This window comes from Eptatretus burgeri, chromosome 16, assembly GCF_056783735.1.
Source record: "Eptatretus burgeri isolate ZD-2024b chromosome 16, Ebu_testis_v1, whole genome shotgun sequence".
In the NCBI taxonomy this organism is placed as follows: Eukaryota; Metazoa; Chordata; class Myxini; order Myxiniformes; family Myxinidae; genus Eptatretus; species Eptatretus burgeri.
Window position 1 is genome coordinate 234,066 of NC_140976.1, and position 17,903 is coordinate 251,968.

At 47.5% G+C, this 17,903-nt stretch overlaps 2 protein-coding genes across 7 annotated transcripts; both read left to right on the forward strand.

Annotated features, from left to right (window-relative positions):
• Positions 1-467: 467 nt before the first annotated feature.
• On the forward strand, positions 468-5,984 carry PDZD11 (PDZ domain containing 11). Of its 6 annotated transcripts, none has more exons than XM_085860637.1 (7): positions 468-638; positions 3,212-3,347; positions 3,882-3,965; positions 4,077-4,133; positions 5,247-5,396; positions 5,466-5,526; positions 5,632-5,984. In XM_085860637.1, the coding sequence occupies exons 2-7, from the start codon at positions 3,237-3,239 to the stop codon at positions 5,661-5,663; spliced, it is 495 nt and encodes a 164-aa protein (XP_085716763.1). In that variant the 5' UTR covers positions 468-638; positions 3,212-3,236; the 3' UTR covers positions 5,664-5,984. The 6 variants fall into 6 exon arrangements, with proteins under 6 accessions (XP_085716763.1, XP_085716764.1, XP_085716761.1 ...); XM_085860638.1 differs by having other exon boundaries at positions 5,247-5,345; XM_085860635.1 differs by having other exon boundaries at positions 5,247-5,526.
• Positions 5,985-6,102: 118 nt separating this feature from the next.
• Positions 6,103-14,050, forward strand: LOC147010285 (uncharacterized). The gene is made up of 2 exons (XM_085860634.1): positions 6,103-12,098; positions 12,634-14,050. Exon 1 carries the CDS (start codon positions 9,918-9,920, stop codon positions 11,493-11,495), a length of 1,578 nt encoding a protein of 525 aa, XP_085716760.1. The 5' UTR covers positions 6,103-9,917; the 3' UTR covers positions 11,496-12,098; positions 12,634-14,050.
• The last annotated feature ends 3,853 nt before the right edge of the window (positions 14,051-17,903 follow it).

A 17,903-nucleotide genomic window follows, 5' to 3' on the forward strand; every position in this document is an offset into this window, starting at 1 on the left:
GGATCGGGTGCCAACCAACGTGAAGAAAAACTGTGCCAATCACGCCTCGCAAGAATCTGGGCCCTGCCCTCAGCCCCGCCCTTTCGAGGAGGGGGGGGAGCTCGCTGGGGAGGGGGAGAGGCGAATCTCGCCATGGTGGGGGAGGGGAGGGCGAAGGTCGTTGGGGGAGGGGCGAATCTCACCATGGTGGGGGAGGGGAGGGCGAAGGTCGGCTGGGAGGAGCGAAGCTCGGCTGGGAGGAGGAGGGGAGGGGCTTCGCTCTCCCAAGGAAAGTGAAGTTCTCTCAGAGAGAAGACGTTTTTTTGAATAAATCACCTTATTAAAGCGCACAGGTAAACTCGCACCCTAAAACTCTATGTTCGATGAATCGAAGTCATTGTTGTCACAGCACAAGTTCAAGGACTCAAAAAACGCGGATTTAATTGATGTGAAAGCCACGGCTGTAAAAGGATGTTTTGTCATCCAGAACGAAATGAGCGGATGTGACGTAATGTGACGTTTCAGGAGTTTTCATTTTGTTTCTCTGTTCACTCGGGAGAATCCTTCATCTGTGGGGATTCCATTTTTGTTGGGAATTTCGAGAGAGAGAGGGAGGGAGAGCACGAGGAGTGTCGGGAAGGTTTCATCCGTAGTTCGAGGTTCGTGAAGTGAAGGTTGTTTCGCAGTTTTCCTTCCGCGTCGATGTTTTCATGATTTCCGGTCCCAATGATACATGAACGTGAATACCGCGCGTGTCCTCTTATTCATGATTATGATGATGTTCCGCCGGCGAGACGATGTTTATTTTTACATTCCAATAAGAGCGACCTTTGTAAACATATTGGGAAAGTTTCCATCAATCGTTGAAATAGTTTTAATAACTCGGTGTGCTGTTCCAAACAATAACGTGCCCTTTGTTGTGCCTGGTTTTGTTTTTGAATGAATCCATTTAAGGCGCGAGAGCCACGAGCAGATTGATGACGGAATGGCTTTTTGCAGGTCCTTTAATGCACACACAACCCACAACCCTTTAACCCCTCCCCCCCTCCACTCTGTAACCCCTGCTGTCCCCCTGCATCCTGGAACCCCTACCCTCGCATCCTGTGGCCCCTACTCCCCCCCCACTCTAACTCCAACTCCCCGACTCACTCAAAACCCCAACTCCCTACTCCCCCATCCTGTAACCTCTACTTCCTACCCCCATATTGTTGCCCCTACTTTCCCCCTCCTCCCATCCTGTAACCCCAACTCTCCCTCCTCCCCCCCCCTCATCCTGCAACCCTGACTCGCTCTCACTCTGTAACCCCCTACTCCCCCATTATCCTGAAACACCAACCCCCCCACCCCCACCCTGCAACACCTACTTCCTCCCACTACCCTGTAATGGCTGCTCTGCCTGTAACCCCCTTCGAGAGTCCCTATATACTAAGAGTAGCAACAGGGTGTGTCCCTGAAATCCATGGTCACATCGGTCATCGGTGCAAAAGACAGAATCCAGGAGCAGTTGGGCACAACAGGAAATGGAGAATACTGAGAATGAGGGGGGTTGGGGGACAAAATTTGGAGGCAAACACAGAATTGAGGTATTCAGCCTTCTCACAAGCAGAGTCTGCTGTGGTTACATTTGAAGAGAGGGAAGGAATGGAAGGGGAGCAGACACCAGAGACACATTTAATGAAGCACCACCAGGTTTGAGAGGAGGGAGACAAGTTTGAAAGTTCAATCTTCAGGTTGGACAGATCTTGTTTTCTGGTTCTCCTAAGAGTGCACACATAATTGTTGTGGACTTTTTGGAATAAGCGCAAACGGGTGACGTTCATCATATTTAGGATCATCAGCATCTCCTACAATGAAGCTGAGTCTTTGGGCCTCTTACTCAATCACCGCAGGTTGGTCGGTGGTCTTTCTGTCTTCTACCGTCTCCTCTCCAGCCTTGCCCCCCCCTCCCCCGCTCTCTCTGCGATTTGTCCCCACCGCATTTCCACAGGGCACTCAAGGTCCGCCAACAACCCCCTTCTGGTAAAACTACCAAAATCACGAATCACTGCTCACCTTCACTCTTTCATTCCTCTTTTTTTCCCACCTTTGGAATAAACTTCCCCACTCTATTCTTTCCCATTCTTCCCTCCAGGCTTTCAAAACAGCTGTTCACCACCACCTCTTATCATCCCCCATCTAAATCCTCGACCTTTTCTACCCCCGATAATCCACCCAGCCCACTTCCTTCAATGCCCCTGCTTTCCTTCCTGAAAGTAATTGGAATGTCCATCTTCTCTTCCCCATGTTCCCCTTCCCATTCCTCTCCCTTCCACAGATCTCCTAACGTGTCTGTTCCCCACTGTTTTGTCCCTCCCACTCCAGCCCCTCTTGTCTCATGCCCCCTTGCTGTGTGTTGTGTGTTAGCTCTCATACAAGCCTCGACAAGGTATACAAAAAAAAAAAAATACACTGATTGCCTTCGGTCAGATTTGCCATCCAGGTGGAGAAGACAAGTTGTTTCAGAGCAACTGCCTCACCACAGGAGTCAGTGTACATCCATCCATTGGGACCATACTCTGCGCAGAGCGTTGGTGCTTCCCAAGCAGTCTCCTTGGCGATTGGGCACAATCCTGGACAGGTCACCCCTCCGACACAGGATACCAGCAAGCTGGCACTCATTTTGCCAACCTGGAAAGGATGACAGGCAGAGTCAACCCCACCTGGTATTAATTAAACAGTCGAATGGGATTTGAACTCAGGATCCTTCGATCCAAAGCTCACCACCCTAACCATTAAGCCAACACCAGGCACATTCAGTGTACCATGGGTGGGAAGAGGCGGAGGATATAATTGAAGACGAGACGGGATGAGAGAGAGAGAGTTTCTGTTGAAGAATTCCTGGGATGAGTTAACATCAGGGGCAGTAGATTTGAGAGACTAGTCCTGAAGAGAGATGGCAGTGTTTGTGCCCACACAGGTAAATTTGTGTTAACCTCTCAAACATTGATTTGCCGAATTTGTGTGGCTCTCATCAAATTTGGCGAGTCCGATCATGTTATCGTTGCATTACTGATCGCAGTGCTGCCAGATATTTGGTTGCCACTGATTACACGCAGCGTGCAACCCCGCACCTGTGCAGACATCGATGATTACACTCCTCAAAATCCCCACGCCGTAAACACCAAAACACGTGTTTTGAAACTTGAACCTTTCATCGTTTTTAACCCCCTCCTCCCCCACCCTTCCTTTTCAGTTTGTCAGCTGGCCGTTGTCTTCCTATGGCCATTCAACCCAGCCTTGGTCGTTCAGCTTCCGAGATCTCCTATGAGGGTTGCGTAGTACAACTTCCGCGATATGAACTTCCCCCACCCTGGATCCCAAAACGGGAGGTTTGCCACTCATTCTGCACTGTTCAATCAAGGCTAATCATTCTCATTTCCACTGAATTAAAAAAATAAATTGTTAAAGATGTTCAGCTACTGTTGTTATCTTTGCTTCTAGTCAACATCCTCCAAGCCTTGCTAGGTTGATTTGATCTCAGGTGAATCAAACACACGAGAGAGAATTTATTCTTCTGTACCAGGTAACCATGTGGAGACTGTTCATACTGGAAATGATCATAAACCAACCACTCAGTTGTATGAACCAGAACTGGACGGGATGAAAGACTCGTCAATTCGACCCTGAAATGATGCAACGTTGAAATTTTAAATGGTGCACGAAACAAAACTCACATTTAAGATGCTCCTGAGGTCATTTGTTCAGATATCTCTTTCAAAGAATGATTGTGGCTCATATATTTTTGTTCATCCCAAGCACTCAATTGTGGATGTGGCCGAACAAGCGCTCAAAAAAATTGTCACATTGAATAAATTAACAAATGTACCACTTTTGTACCCTTACACCTGCCGGTATCTGATCAGAGGCTGAGGCATCCAGACTACAACAATGACCTCAACCGCTTCCTCCCACGAACGGTCCACCTACACAAGCCACCAAGTGGTCAAGTATGTCCATTGCAACACTGATGCAGAACATGAATGCAGTTGAGCAATAAATTTGCTTCATTCCTTTCCTTGTCTCTGTTCCCTCCATCCGAATGACTTTTCATCATGCAGTTGGGGTTTAACATCAGAGGAGGTCGTGCGTCGCAGCTTGGAATTTACGTGTCCAAGGTGAAGGGAAATCTAAGTATTTTAACTAAAAACAAAGATTTGTACAAAGGGCCAGTTTGTGGTTGATGTAACAAAGGCTGACAGGTTAACTCTGAGGAGGTAGACTTGCCTTTGAGCTTTTGAATCTGGGTTCGATTCCCAAACCGACTCAAAACTGTCACACTGTTCCTCTGAGACCAAGGCATTACATGCACGTTGTGGTGCAGCATCCTTCCCGCGAAGCGCCCATCGAACAATTGAAAGTCGAGCGGCGAATCAAACCCAGGCAAGACAGCTCAAAGCTGAGTGTGAGACCTCTGTGCCAGCCTGTCTGACTGAACTCTGATCAATTTCCATTTCCTTTTTACAGTCATGGCATGATGTGAAATGGTTAAGGAAATCAATACGAGTTACCATGGAGATGCAGCATCAATTTTTTGTTTGTTAGTTTTGGGGGTGTGGTTTGGCACTGCAATTTGATATACATCCCAAGTTCCCTTGAGGAATTTAAGAGGCAACAAGGAAGTGTGGACTGGCACCTCGTTGAGACCGCATTGGTTTGGAATCGGGTAAATTTTTACTGACATGTGAGAGCAGCAGAGTAATTCACACGAGATGAGCTTGTTCCTGAAGTTTAGAATGAAAATTCCGAAAGGGAAGCTGCACTCGTTTCACAACATAATTGCTGCAGAGCATCAAAGTTTGTATTCCACATCATATGCTTGGAAAATCAATAACAAAGCACAATTGAATGGGAAAGGCAACTTGCATGCATTTTCCAGCAATTCATGCGGCGACATTCTTTCAGCACCTGTGGTTCTTGACTGGCAAAGAAGCATTGATGCCATTCACTGGAATTGCGGGGAAATTCACATGAACTTCCTGCTTCACGGCATGTTTTTTTTTTAAATACAAGATGTCAAATATTTCTTGATGATAAAAGTTAGTGAGTGTTCACCAAAATGTCAGTTTGCTTTTACTGTTAGAATTGAACTTGCAACCTCTGAGCTGCAAGTCCAGTGTCTTTTAGTCGAAGTCATTGCACTCACAATAAGAAGGCTCATAGCAGAGCTTGATTTAAGAATGAAACAAAAACATGAAGGTTTCGAGTGTGATGGAATTGTGTGCTTGTAGGTACTACGTGGATCCGACTCCGAGCGGGTTGGTTTAAAGGAAGGGGACCAGGTCTTGGTCGTTAACGGCACCGATTTCCAGGATATCGACCATGCAAAGGTACAGCTTAGAAAGGAAGAAAACAGCTTGGGAGAGCCAAGGAGCATCAAGGTAAAGAGATCGGTAATTAAATACAGGAAAACAGCGTGGAGTAGTTTCAATATCTTCAGTTTGTTGCAGGCTGTGCAGATCCTCAAGTCAGCGACAGATATCACCATGAAAGTTCGATACTTCCCATACGGTGAGAGAGATTTTGGATATCTTTGTGCCTGCACTATGGTGCTTTCCCGTGCCAAAACACTGAGCCGCGTGCCTCCCCATCTAACACCTCTTCAATCTCCATCAGGGTTCAGGAAACAACTGGAGAGAAATGCATGAACTTATCAAGCTGATCGTAAACTTGGAGAGTGTGGCGGATACGTGCAAACAACATGACCGCACAAAAATCATTGCTGACCCTCCTTCCTCATGCCTTTGGTGTAACATGTGGAAGATTCCTCGTGAACCACAAACAAGTTAAATTGAACTGCATATTGAAGTTGGAAACGAAACTAGACCATTAAGTTGAACTTTTTAATCATTCTTGTTCGACATGCATTTTGAAATGATATTGAGCTGTGTTGAGAGTGAATAAATCGTGTAACAGTTACCAGGCTGGTAACATGCATTGAATGGTCATAAAGCATGATGTGTAAGCTATTCACGAGTACCAGTGTGTGTGAACTTTTTGCGGGGTGAGTTGAAGGGGCCTTATAAAAGCATTTAAATAAATAAATAAATAAATAAATAAATAAATAAAGCATTTAGTAACGATTTTGTCCAACCATACCATTTTCCAAATTCGCAATTTTTGCACAAAACACAAACCAATCATAAAGTCATAACGAGACGTGCCACTTTATAACTGCGGGCAGTTCGAACCGGGCACCAAAACACCCTGCTTTGATACAACCAGGCTTTCATCGCATATGTGACCCATGACATATATATATATATATATATATATATATATATATATATATATATATATATATATATAATATGTATATATTGTTACGTTTGAGGGGGGGTATGCATTCAAAGGGTAATTAGGATGTTTAATTAGGTATGCCATGCTGTTCGAGTGTACCAGGATCTCGATGTAATAAGTAGCAATTCAGTGGTGATAAGTTGTCTAGTAAATGCCCATTTCTTCAAGGGGGAAATGATAATTGTCACGTAATTAGATAGGGATACGGGAGGGGGTAAGTGTGTCTGCGTAAACCCCTTTTAGTATTCTCTGGAGGCTTGCCGTGACGTCACATGACAGTGCTGCGGATGGCTCCGCCCCATGATCACGATTGGCGGAAGGCGACGGCGCAGGGCCAATAAAACGGCTCGATTGGAAGTGACAGCCGCAGATGTGTTAAACGTGATCGCGGAGGGGATGTTGACCAGCTCCCACATTTGCGAGGCGTTGAGCCGTCGGTTTGGGTTTGCAGCGAACTGTGATCTGGTGCGGGCCCAGCTCCAGCACCGCAGATTAAAGCCGGGTGAGACAGTGCAGGAGCTGGCACAGGACATTTACCAATCAGTTCGGATCGCGTATCGGGACCTTACAGTGGAGGCATGGGACAGACTGGCACAAGAGAAATTTTTAGCTGCTCTTCCTGACCCTGAGGTCCGAGCGCTAGTGGAGCTACAGGATCCACCCACCGTGCACCGAGCGGCCGAGTGCGCAGCCAGGCTGGCCTCGTGGAGTCGGCCGGGTCGGTGCCCGAGAGGCCATCGGTCACGATCCGACAGGCGGAGATTCGGGATCAGGGAGGGGGGCAGGGAGAAATTGGCATTACCCAAATGCTTCAGAAGATGATTCCTCCTCCTGAACCGCCAGGTCTATCCGAGGTGCCCTTTCATAGGTCGAGTCCGGAGATCACTGTCGGGGGTCGGGGAGACTAGATTGGGCTGAGCATATCGGGCCATGCTCGGCTGGTGAGATTGTGGCGAAGTGCCTCCTTTGGTGAAAATAGTGAATTGTGGGAAAATTGGCATGCGTTTGTAAGTTCAGCTGGGTTTTAGAGTGACAATAGGGACAGTGGGTAATTGGTAACAAAGCGGGCACGAGTGGCTGTCCAATGGCTGGTGCGTGGATCGGGTGAGGAGAAGTGCTGTGTGACTTGTTTCAAGTTAAGAAGTGAAATGTATGGTGCACACATTGATTTTTTTTATTGGACATGGTATGGTAACAGGGAAGGTCATGGTCGGTGAAGTGTTAGAAATGCAGGTGTCACATGTAAGGCCGATGGGGTGGGGGAGTCATGTGGGTTTTGTGGGTGGGGATGATGTGTTTGTCCACAGGGATTGCTGAAGCTCACGGTGAGCGGGAATTGCGACCCCCTTCAAGGAGATTCACCCCTGGTGGCTAATGGTGACAGTGTTTGGAGGCAACTGGGAGAGGGTCTGGTTGGGCGACCAAGGTGGGTAGGACCTTGGCGACCCAGGAAGGCCAGAGGAGCCAGTGAGACCCCTTCCAGTTTGTTGTACGGGGTTAGAGCTGATGGCTACCAGGGGGGTGGGAATCAAAGGGAGCGGAGCGGAGAAACGTCCGGGTTGGACTAAAGCTGACCTGTGGGCATGGTTGCACCTGAGATGCCCCCATCATCTTGTGCTAACCCACCCCACGGCCATGACGGGATTCAGCCTGCATCATTAAAATGGGGACCATGACCTAGAAATGTGATGATGACCATGGTGTGAGTGTTGTGAAGATGTGTGAGTCCCACTCGATCCCGCACAACTTGACATGTGCAGCAAGGGCATGATGTCCGCATAATTTTGGGGCAAGCAAATTTGAAAATTGGCTCCTCAGGTAACGCTGGGTCTATTAGCATCCACTGGGGGAGGCGGTCAAGTGTAAATATCCCGTGAATAGTGTCGTTAAGGCTTAGAGTAGGAATGTAAAGTATAAGTGTTGTGTTTTTTTTTGTGGAACCTTTTGTTTCCCCTCCCCAGATCACTGGAAGAGTGTTGGGCAAGAGCGATGATCCAGAGGATGGAGTGCAACTTCGCTCAGTGCTCTCATGTGATAAAATAAATAAATAAAAAATGAATGATTGTGTAGGCGAGGATAAGGCCATAAGGGGGTAGTACATTAAGCAGGATAGGTAAGTTAGCTGCGGCTCGCTGCCCATTGCCCCTCCTACTTTATTTCATTAGGTTAAATAGGTGTGAGTCAGTAAGTGTTAAGGCTGGTACGGTAGCGCCTGTGATATACCTTGCAGGAGCTGCGGTACCAGAGGAGGGGGCAGTGTTACGTATGAGGGGGGGTATGCATTCAAAGGGTAATTAGGATGTTTAATTAGGTATGCCATGCTGTTCGAGTGTACCAGGATCTCGATGTAATAAGTAGCAATTCAGTGGTGATAAGTTGTCTAGTAAATGTCCAATTCTTCAAGGGGGAAATGATAATTGTCACGTAATTAGATAGGGATACGGGATAGGGTAAGTGCGTCTGCGTAAACCCCTTTTAGTATTCTCTGGAGGCTTGCCGTGACGTCACAGGACAGTGCTGCGGATGGCTCCGCCCCGTGATCACGATTGGCGGAAGGCGACGGCGCAGGGCCAATAAAACGGCTCGATTGGAAGTGACGAGGACGGGAGGATAAAAAGGTTCTGTTCGGGGTCGAAAAGGAAGAGGAAGAAGATCGGGACAGAAAGACCGTTTTTTGGGGGTGGAGGTTGTTGTGCTGAGAGCGTGCTTTTTGTTGGGCTGTTTTCGATTCTGGTTTTCACCGTGTCTCGAGGCCTTCCTGAACCTCGTGCCTCACCTTGGTTGGCGGCGGGGGTACGGGGTCGAACGGCGGGTGGACCTGCCTCCCTCTCCTGCTCGCAACTTGGCGCCAGAACTGGTTCCCTGGCGGCTGTGAGCGGACTTGGGCCAGGACCAGGAGGTCGACAGCACCACGGTGTCTCCTGCCCCCCTGACGAGAGCAAGGCCAGCTTGTCCAACGCCAATCCAGGGACTGTTGCGTCCACACCACGGTCCAGCCTGACCACCAGGAATAGCTACGTTTTGTGTGTGTGTGTGTGTGTGTGTGTGTGTGTGTGTGTGTGTGTGTGTGTGTGTGTGTGTGTGTGTGTGTGTGTGTGTGTGTGTGTGTGTGTACCTGGCGCCTTAGAGGGTTTGAGATTTGTATATTCATTGGAATTGTCTGTGTTTTCCCCACACCCGATCCCATACCATCCCGTCGAATCGCCCGGATCCCTCTTCTTGCCGAGTCTTGTTATTTCTGGTTAGAGGAATAAACGTTATCAACTCAGTGAAAAGCGACTTGTGCCACCTTCCTCGTCCCGTTTGCGGTCGAGCGATTAGAACCGCCATCTTTGGGTTATAAATAAATAAACCGCCTCCATCGTTTCGGCTCATTCGACGTTAGCGGGACTGTTCAAGTCCCGTGGACGTCACATTGGTGTCAGGGTGTTGGATGTTCGAACCCCTCTAAATTATATTTGGTATCGGGAGAATATACCAAGATTAAAATCTCGCCACGAATTGGAATATAAAATTACTACAGAAAACCGCGCGAGCGCGGGAAAATTTTGGCGGGATTTTTCAAATTTAAATTAATTGGCGGCAAACGGGACTTCTGCACCATGGCGGATGTGCAGATGTTTGAGGAGGAAGGCCACGTGTCTGGCAGCGAGTCGGGGGAAGAAGGGAGAGACGGGGGTAGGGTTGGAACCTCCCCCATTCCGAACGTGGACCGTGCTTCATCGCCCGTAATGGGGCCGGCAGCGCCGGAAACCGGTGCGATGGCGATCCAGACACTGGTGGAACGTTTAATAGCGGACATGACGGTACAAATGGCAAATCAATTCGTGACACAGAGGGCAGAAATGACGGCACAGGGGGCAGAAATGACAGATCAATTGGGGGTAGTGGGGGAACTGTTGGGTGCACGGATTGATTTAATGAGGGATGAATTGGGCGAAAAGATGGAGAAAATGAAAACTGAGATGCAGGAGTGTGTGGATATTAAATTGGGAGGAATACAAAGCAAATTCGAGGATAGATTGGAGGAAACAAAGGTAGAAATTACATTGGAGGGGGAAAATATACGGAAAAAATTGGTAGATAAAATTGATGCAACGAACATTCGGGTTGATAAAGTGGATGAAAGCCTGGAATGTCATCGTGCCTGTGTGGATGCTCGTATGCAGCTGCAAGTTGAAGAGTGGGGAGAGCTGAGGAAGCAAGGGATGAATTTGGCGGAGGAGGTAAAAGGATTGGAGGCTCGTTTGGACGAACAAGATAAAATTATGAGCCAAGATGAAGTCTTGGGTAAAGGCCTGGTAGAGCCGTCTTGTGTAAGTAGAGTGTCCGGGTTGGTTGAGGAGCAGCTACAAACTCGCGACGGAGCCTTGGAGGAGGTTGTGCGGGCCCAGAAGATCCTGTGTGAAGAGGTGAATCGGTCCATTCAACGTTTGGAACAGGAGGCAAAATTGACCCATGAGACCCTCACCACAAAACATCTTTGGTCACAGTGGGCTCCGAAATTGGATACGCAGCCACAAGGGTGTTTGATCCCTGGGCTGGATTCGGACAAGGGAGAAACTGAGAAGCGGGCCACCGTAAAAGTGATCCCCCTGGTAAATTTTGACGGGTCAGGGAGCCTTGAAGCTTTTCTGACGCAATTCGAGTGTATTTCCCGACTAAACGGGTGGAATGAGCGGGAACGTACAGGGAATTTGGTGGCAACGTTGCGGGGACCAGCCGCAGATGTGTTAAACGTGATCGCGGAGGGGATGTTGACCAGCTCCCACATTTGCGAGGCGTTGAGCCGTCGGTTTGGGTTTGCAGCGAACTGTGATCTGGTGCGGGCCCAGCTCCAGCACCGCAGATTAAAGCCGGGTGAGACAGTGCAGGAGCTGGTACAGGACATTTACCAATCAGTTCGGATCGCGTATCGGGACCTTACAGTGGAGGCATGGGACAGACTGGCACAAGAGAAATTTTTAGCTGCTCTTCCTGACCCTGAGGTCCGAGCGCTAGTGGAGCTACAGGATCCACCCACCGTGCACCGAGCGGCCGAGTGCGCAGCCAGGCTGGCCTCGTGGAGTCGGCCGGGTCGGTGCCCGAGAGGCCATCGGTCACGATCCGACAGGCGGAGATTCGGGATCAGGGAGGGGGGCAGGGAGAAATTGGCATTACCCAAATGCTTCAGAGGATGATTCCTCCTCCTGAACCGCCAGGTCTATCCGAGGTGCCCTTTCATAGGTCGAGTCCGGAGATCACTGTCGGGGGTCGGGGAGACTAGATTGGGCTGAGCATATCGGGCCATGCTCGGCTGGTGAGATTGTGGCGAAGTGCCTCCTTTTGTGAAAATAGTGAATTGTGGGAAAATTGGCATGGGTTTGTAAGTTCAGCTGGGTTTTAGAGTGACAATAGGGACAGTGGGTAATTGGTAACAAAGCGGGCACGAGTGGCTGTCCAATGGCTGGTGCGTGGATCGGGTGAGGAGAAGTGCTGTGTGACTTGTTTCAAGTTAAGAAGTGAAATGTATGGTGCACACATTGATTTTTTTATTGGACATGGTATGGTAACAGGGAAGGTCATGGTCGGTGAAGTGTTAGAAATGCAGGTGTCACATGTAAGGCCGATGGGGTGGGGGAGTCATGTGGGTTTTGTGGGTGGGGATGATGTGTTTGTCCACAGGGATTGCTGAAGCTCACGGTGAGCGGGAATTGCGACCCCCTTCAAGGAGATTCACCCCTGGTGGCTAATGGTGACAGTGTCTGGAGGCAACTGGGAGAGGGTCTGGTTGGGCGACCAAGGTGGGTAGGACCTTGGCGACCCAGGAAGGCCAGAGGAGCCAGTGAGACCCCTTCCAGTGTGTTGTACGGGGTTAGAGCTGATGGCTACCAGGGGGGTGGGAATCAAAGGGAGCGGGGCGGAGAAACGTCCGGGTTGGACTAAAGCTTACCTGTGGGCATGGTTGCACCTGAGATGCCCCCATCATCTTGTGGTAACCCACCCCACGGCCATGACAGGATTCAGCCTGCATCATTAAAATGGGGACCATGACCTAGAAATGTGATGATGACCATGGTGTGAGTGTTGTGAAGATGTGTGAGTCCCACTCGATCCCGCACAACTTGACATGTGCAGCAAGGGCATGATGTCCGCATAATTTTGGGGCAAGCAAATTTGAAAATTGGCTCCCCAGGTAACGCTGGGTCTATTAGCATCCACTGGGGGAGGCGGTCAAGTGTAAATATCCCGTGAATAGTGTCGTTAAGGCTTAGAGTAGGAATGCAAAGTATAAGTGTTGTGTTTTTTTTGTGGAACCTTTTTGTTTCCCCTCCCCAGATCGCTGGAAGAGTGTTGGGCAAGAGCGATGATCCAGAGGATGAAGTGCAACTTCGCTCAGTGCTCTCATGTGATAAAATAAAAAAATAAAAAAATGAATGATTGTGTAGGCGAGGATAAGGCCATAAGGGGGTAGTACATTAAGCAGGATAGGTAAGTTAGCTGCGGCTCGCTGCCCATTGCCCCTCCTACTTTATTTCATTAGGTTAAATAGGTGTGAGTCAGTAAGTGTTAAGGCTGGTACGGTAGCGCCTGTGATATACCTTGCAGGAGCTGCGGTACCAGAGGAGGGGGCAGTGTTACGTATGAGGGGGGGTATGCATTCAAAGGGTAATTAGGATGTTTAATTAGGTATGCCATGCTGTTCGAGTGTACCAGGATCTCGATGTAATAAGTAGCAATTCAGTGGTGATAAGTTGTCTAGTAAATGTCCATTTCTTCAAGGGGGAAATGATAATTGTCACATAATTAGATAGGGATACGGGATAGGGTAAGTGCGTCTGCGTAAACCCCTTTTAGTATTCTCTGGAGGCTTGCCGTGACGTCACAGGACAGTGCTGCGGATGGCTCCGCCCCGTGATCACGATTGGCGGAAGGCGATGGCGCAGGGCCAATAAAACGGCTCGATTGGAAGTGACGAGGACGGGAGGATAAAAAGGTTCTGTTCGGGGTCGAAAAGGAAGAGGAAGAAGATCGGGACAGAAAGACCGTTTTTTTGGGGTGGAGGTTGTTGTGCTGAGAGCGTGCTTTTTGTTGGGCTGTTTTCGATCCTGGTTTTCACCGTGTCTCGAGGCCTTCCTGAACCTCGTGCCTCACCTTGGTTGGCGACGGGGGTACGGGGTCGAACGGCGGGCGGACCTGCCTCCCTCTCCTGCTCGCAACTTGGCGCCAGAACTGGTTCCCTGGCGGCTGTGAGCGGACTTGGGCCAGGACCAGGAGGTCGACAGCACCACGGTGTCTCCTGCCCCCCTGACGAGAGCAAGGCCAGCTCATCCTACGCCAATCCAGGGACTGTTGCGTCCACACCACGGTCCAGCCTGACCACCAGGAATAGCTACGTTGTGTGTGTGTGTGTGTGTGTGTGTGTGTGTGTGTGTGTGTGTGTGTGTGTGTGTGTGTGTGTGTGTGTGTGTGTGTGTGTGTGTGTGTGTGTACCTGGCGCCTTAGAGGGTTTGAGATTTGTATATTCATTGGAATTGTCTGTGTTTTCCCCACATACGATCCCACACCATCCCGTCGAATCGCCCCGAATCCCTCTTCTTGCCGAGTCTTGTTATTTCTGGTTAGAGGAATAAACGTTATCAACTCAGTGAAAAGCGACTTGTGCCACCTTCCTCGTCCCGTTTGCGGTAGAGCGATTAGAACCGCCATCTTTGGGTTATAAATAAATAAACCGCCTCCATCGTTTCGGCTCATTCTACGTTAGCGGGACTGTTCAAGTCCCGTGGACGTCACTATATATATATATATATATATATATATATATATATATATATATATATATATATATATATATATATATATATATATATATATATATATATATATATATATATATATATATATATATATATATATATATATATATATATATATATATATATATATATATATAGTTGTTTGTCTTTCGGCTGCTCCCGTTAAGGGTCGCCACAGCGGATCATTTGGCATAGGTTTTACGCCGGATGCCCTTCCTGACGTAACCCTGGTCGCCGCTTACGACACAGGGATAACAATTGGGTTTCGCCATGATTCCGGGCTGCCCTACACCCTCTCAGAGCGCGGCCCAGTGCAGAGCACCTGTCCTCAAGTGATCCTCCAACCCAAGCCTCCGAGTTGCCGGATTACAGGCGCACGCCACTACGCCCGGTATATATATATACATATATATATATACATATATATATATATATACATATATATATATACATACATATATATATATACATATATATATACATATATACATATATATATATATATATATATATATATATATATATATATATATATATATATATATATATATATATATATATATATATATATATATATATATATATATATATATATATATATATATATATATATACATATATATATATACATATATATATATATATATATATATATATATATATATATACATATATATATATATATATATATATATACATATATATATATACATATATATATATACATATATATATATACATACATATATATATATACATATATATATACATATATACATATATATATACATACATATATATATATATATACATATATATATATATACATACATATATATATATATATATATATATATATATATATATACATACATATACATATATATATATATATATACATACATATATATATATATATATATATATATATATATATATATATATATATATATATATACATATACATACGAGCGATACCCGTGCACATGCACGGGATAACAGTACAACATAGCTGGTAGCAGACGACAGACCGTACACGGGGAATGACAAAAATACGCATTGTGCAAAATGCAAGTGGTACTATGGAACGCCAAGACTTCCCAAACATTGTCGGCATGTCTGTGAAGTGCCACAGCAATTTCATAGGGATCGTGTGAAGGCGAGCCGAGTTTTTAGTGTGCAAGCTTGGTATTATAATAGATATATATATATATATATATATTGTTGTAGAATTCCCGCCCGCCGGCATGCGAACGACCGCGTCTAACCAATAGCGGTCGCTTCGCCCACCGAACGGACAATCCAGTCGCGGCTTTCCGGATCAATGCCGGAAACCAGCCACGGGTATGTTTTAACCACACCACAACCTTGTCCGCACTCTACCCACGCGCCACAGGGTCCGATCGCCAAATCTTCGATTTACCTAATTATTCGTGCGGGTAGGTTATTGAGAGATTGTACCTCAACGGGACCGCTTGGAAACGAGCCGCTTAAGCAGCTCGCTTCCTTTTGGGATAAGTGAGCGGGGTATTATCATGCAGTCCCGTTGGACCCGATCACTTTACCGGCTATCTAAAAACCAACTATATTCCGAGTGCAAGATGGGGCAGTTCAATGAGGGTATGGACGCAACGAACAGGTTTACATTCACACAAGGACATTTATTATAATAAAGCACGTATGCTATTCAACAAGGCAAAACACGTATACAATTATACAAGAACAAAAGCACGACAAAAGAACTACAACTGTCTACTTATTATGTACAGTCACTTGCACTTAACAGCAGTTCCGACTTATTAGACGGCCCACGGACACACGTACGCACACACACACACACACCCAAGAAATGGTGGCAGAGGCATTTAATAACGAGTTCCAGCTCGGAGGACATGTGAGCTGAAACCCAGAACCTCTCTCGAACCTCTCCACCTCATGTGGTCTTCAAGTTGTTTGGACCCGGGCTCCAGCGAGAGCGAGCTGGATCCAATCGCCGTGAGCTGCGATCCTTCCCGAGCTCCCGCGAATCCACCCGCGCTTCTCAACATGTGCTGGTGAGACGAGGCGCCGATCCTTCCCGTCGATGCGTCGCTTCCCCAAGGAACCCCCTCCAGGAAGAGGGCGATGAGTCTCACCAAGCCGGGAACCAAAATGGAGAACAAAGAGCTCCACGAACCAAGAAAAAGCCACCACTCGCAGCTCGAGACGAGCGACCGGCTTAACTTCCTTCCAAAACGAAGCAGCTCGAAGCAAAAAGCTCTCCCGAGCCAAGCAGAAGCCGAAGCTCACTGAACCATCAAAGCAAAAAGCCTCCAAAAAGCCCCCTCCCGAGCCAGGCCTCAGCCGAAGCTCACTGACCCAGCTGAAGCAAAAAGCTTCCGAAGACCTCAACCCTAACCCAAGCCAAACAGGACCCGAAAGTCTGCAGAACGGCTACTCTCTCAACTCCCTTCTCCAACTCTGCCCACGAACAAAACAAAAGATCTCCTCTTATCCTTCTCCCGCCCTTCCCCCGCTCCCGGTGTGACTCATGACTCATGCCCTCGTGCTCTATCCCCCGCTCAGCCATGGGTGGGAGGGAGTTGTTGACATCATGAGTCACGGGACGGCAGGGTTCTTCCTCTTCACAGAAGAGGGGGGAGGGATGTCTCCATTGTTCGTTCCCTAACTATTAAATCGATCCGCAGTGCATCTAATCGATTTCTGAACATTTAAACAATGAAAGGTGAGCTATCTAGGAAACAAGCACTTATCGACATAGCTGACTAAAGTAACCTGTATGTTGTGTGCTATCGAATTCCCAAATTCGTAACAATATATATATATATATATATATATATATATATATATATATATATATATATATATATATATATATATATATATATATATATATATATATATATATATATATATATATATATATATATATATATATATATATATATATATATATATTGTTGCGGATCCGGGGTGGTGGGATTCTCACCGGTCCTTGGCGCCACCCGCACCACCGCCGTCAGGTCAGGTATGGGAGCATGTGCCAAAACAGCGCGTCGCTGCGTCCACTTTCCGCCGGTACTCCAGGGGCCTCCGTCTGGCCATCCCCCAGGCAGATGCCAGGCCCATCCCCATCTCCTTGAGATGATGGTCAACCTGCTGCAACCATGAGGCACGTGGTCAGCCCACTGGCCTCCTCCACTCATGAGACTCCCTCTCTGAGAGAATCTGGTGAGCAGGATCAGCGTCAGGAAAACGAGCCACATGTCCATACAGCCGCAGCAGACGCTCACGGACTATGCAGGTAACAAATCTCATCCGAGTCTCTCTCAGCAACCGCTCGTTGGACACAAAATCCGACCAGCGATAGCCAAGGATTCTCCGAAGAGACCTGGTACCAAAGGAATTAAGTCTCCGTCTCAGATCCTTGGTCAAAGTCCAAGTCTCGCACCCATAGAGCAAGACTGGAAGTACCAAGGACCTGAAGACTCGGACTTTCGTCCTCCCCCACAGGTACTGGCAGCGCCACACCCCATGATCCAGTGAATCCATGACTCCCCAGGCCCGACCCAGACGTCTATTGACCTCCGGCTCACAACCTGCGGAGACATGAATATCACTGCCAAGGTAAGTGAATCTATCCACGACCTCAACATCCTCACCACAAACAGACACAGACAGGACAGCAGCATCCAAGATGTCACCGAAAGCCTGGATCTTAGTTTTGACCCAAGAAATCCGTAATCCCAACGGCTCCGACTCCTCGTTCAGCACCTCGAGGGCCCCCAAGAG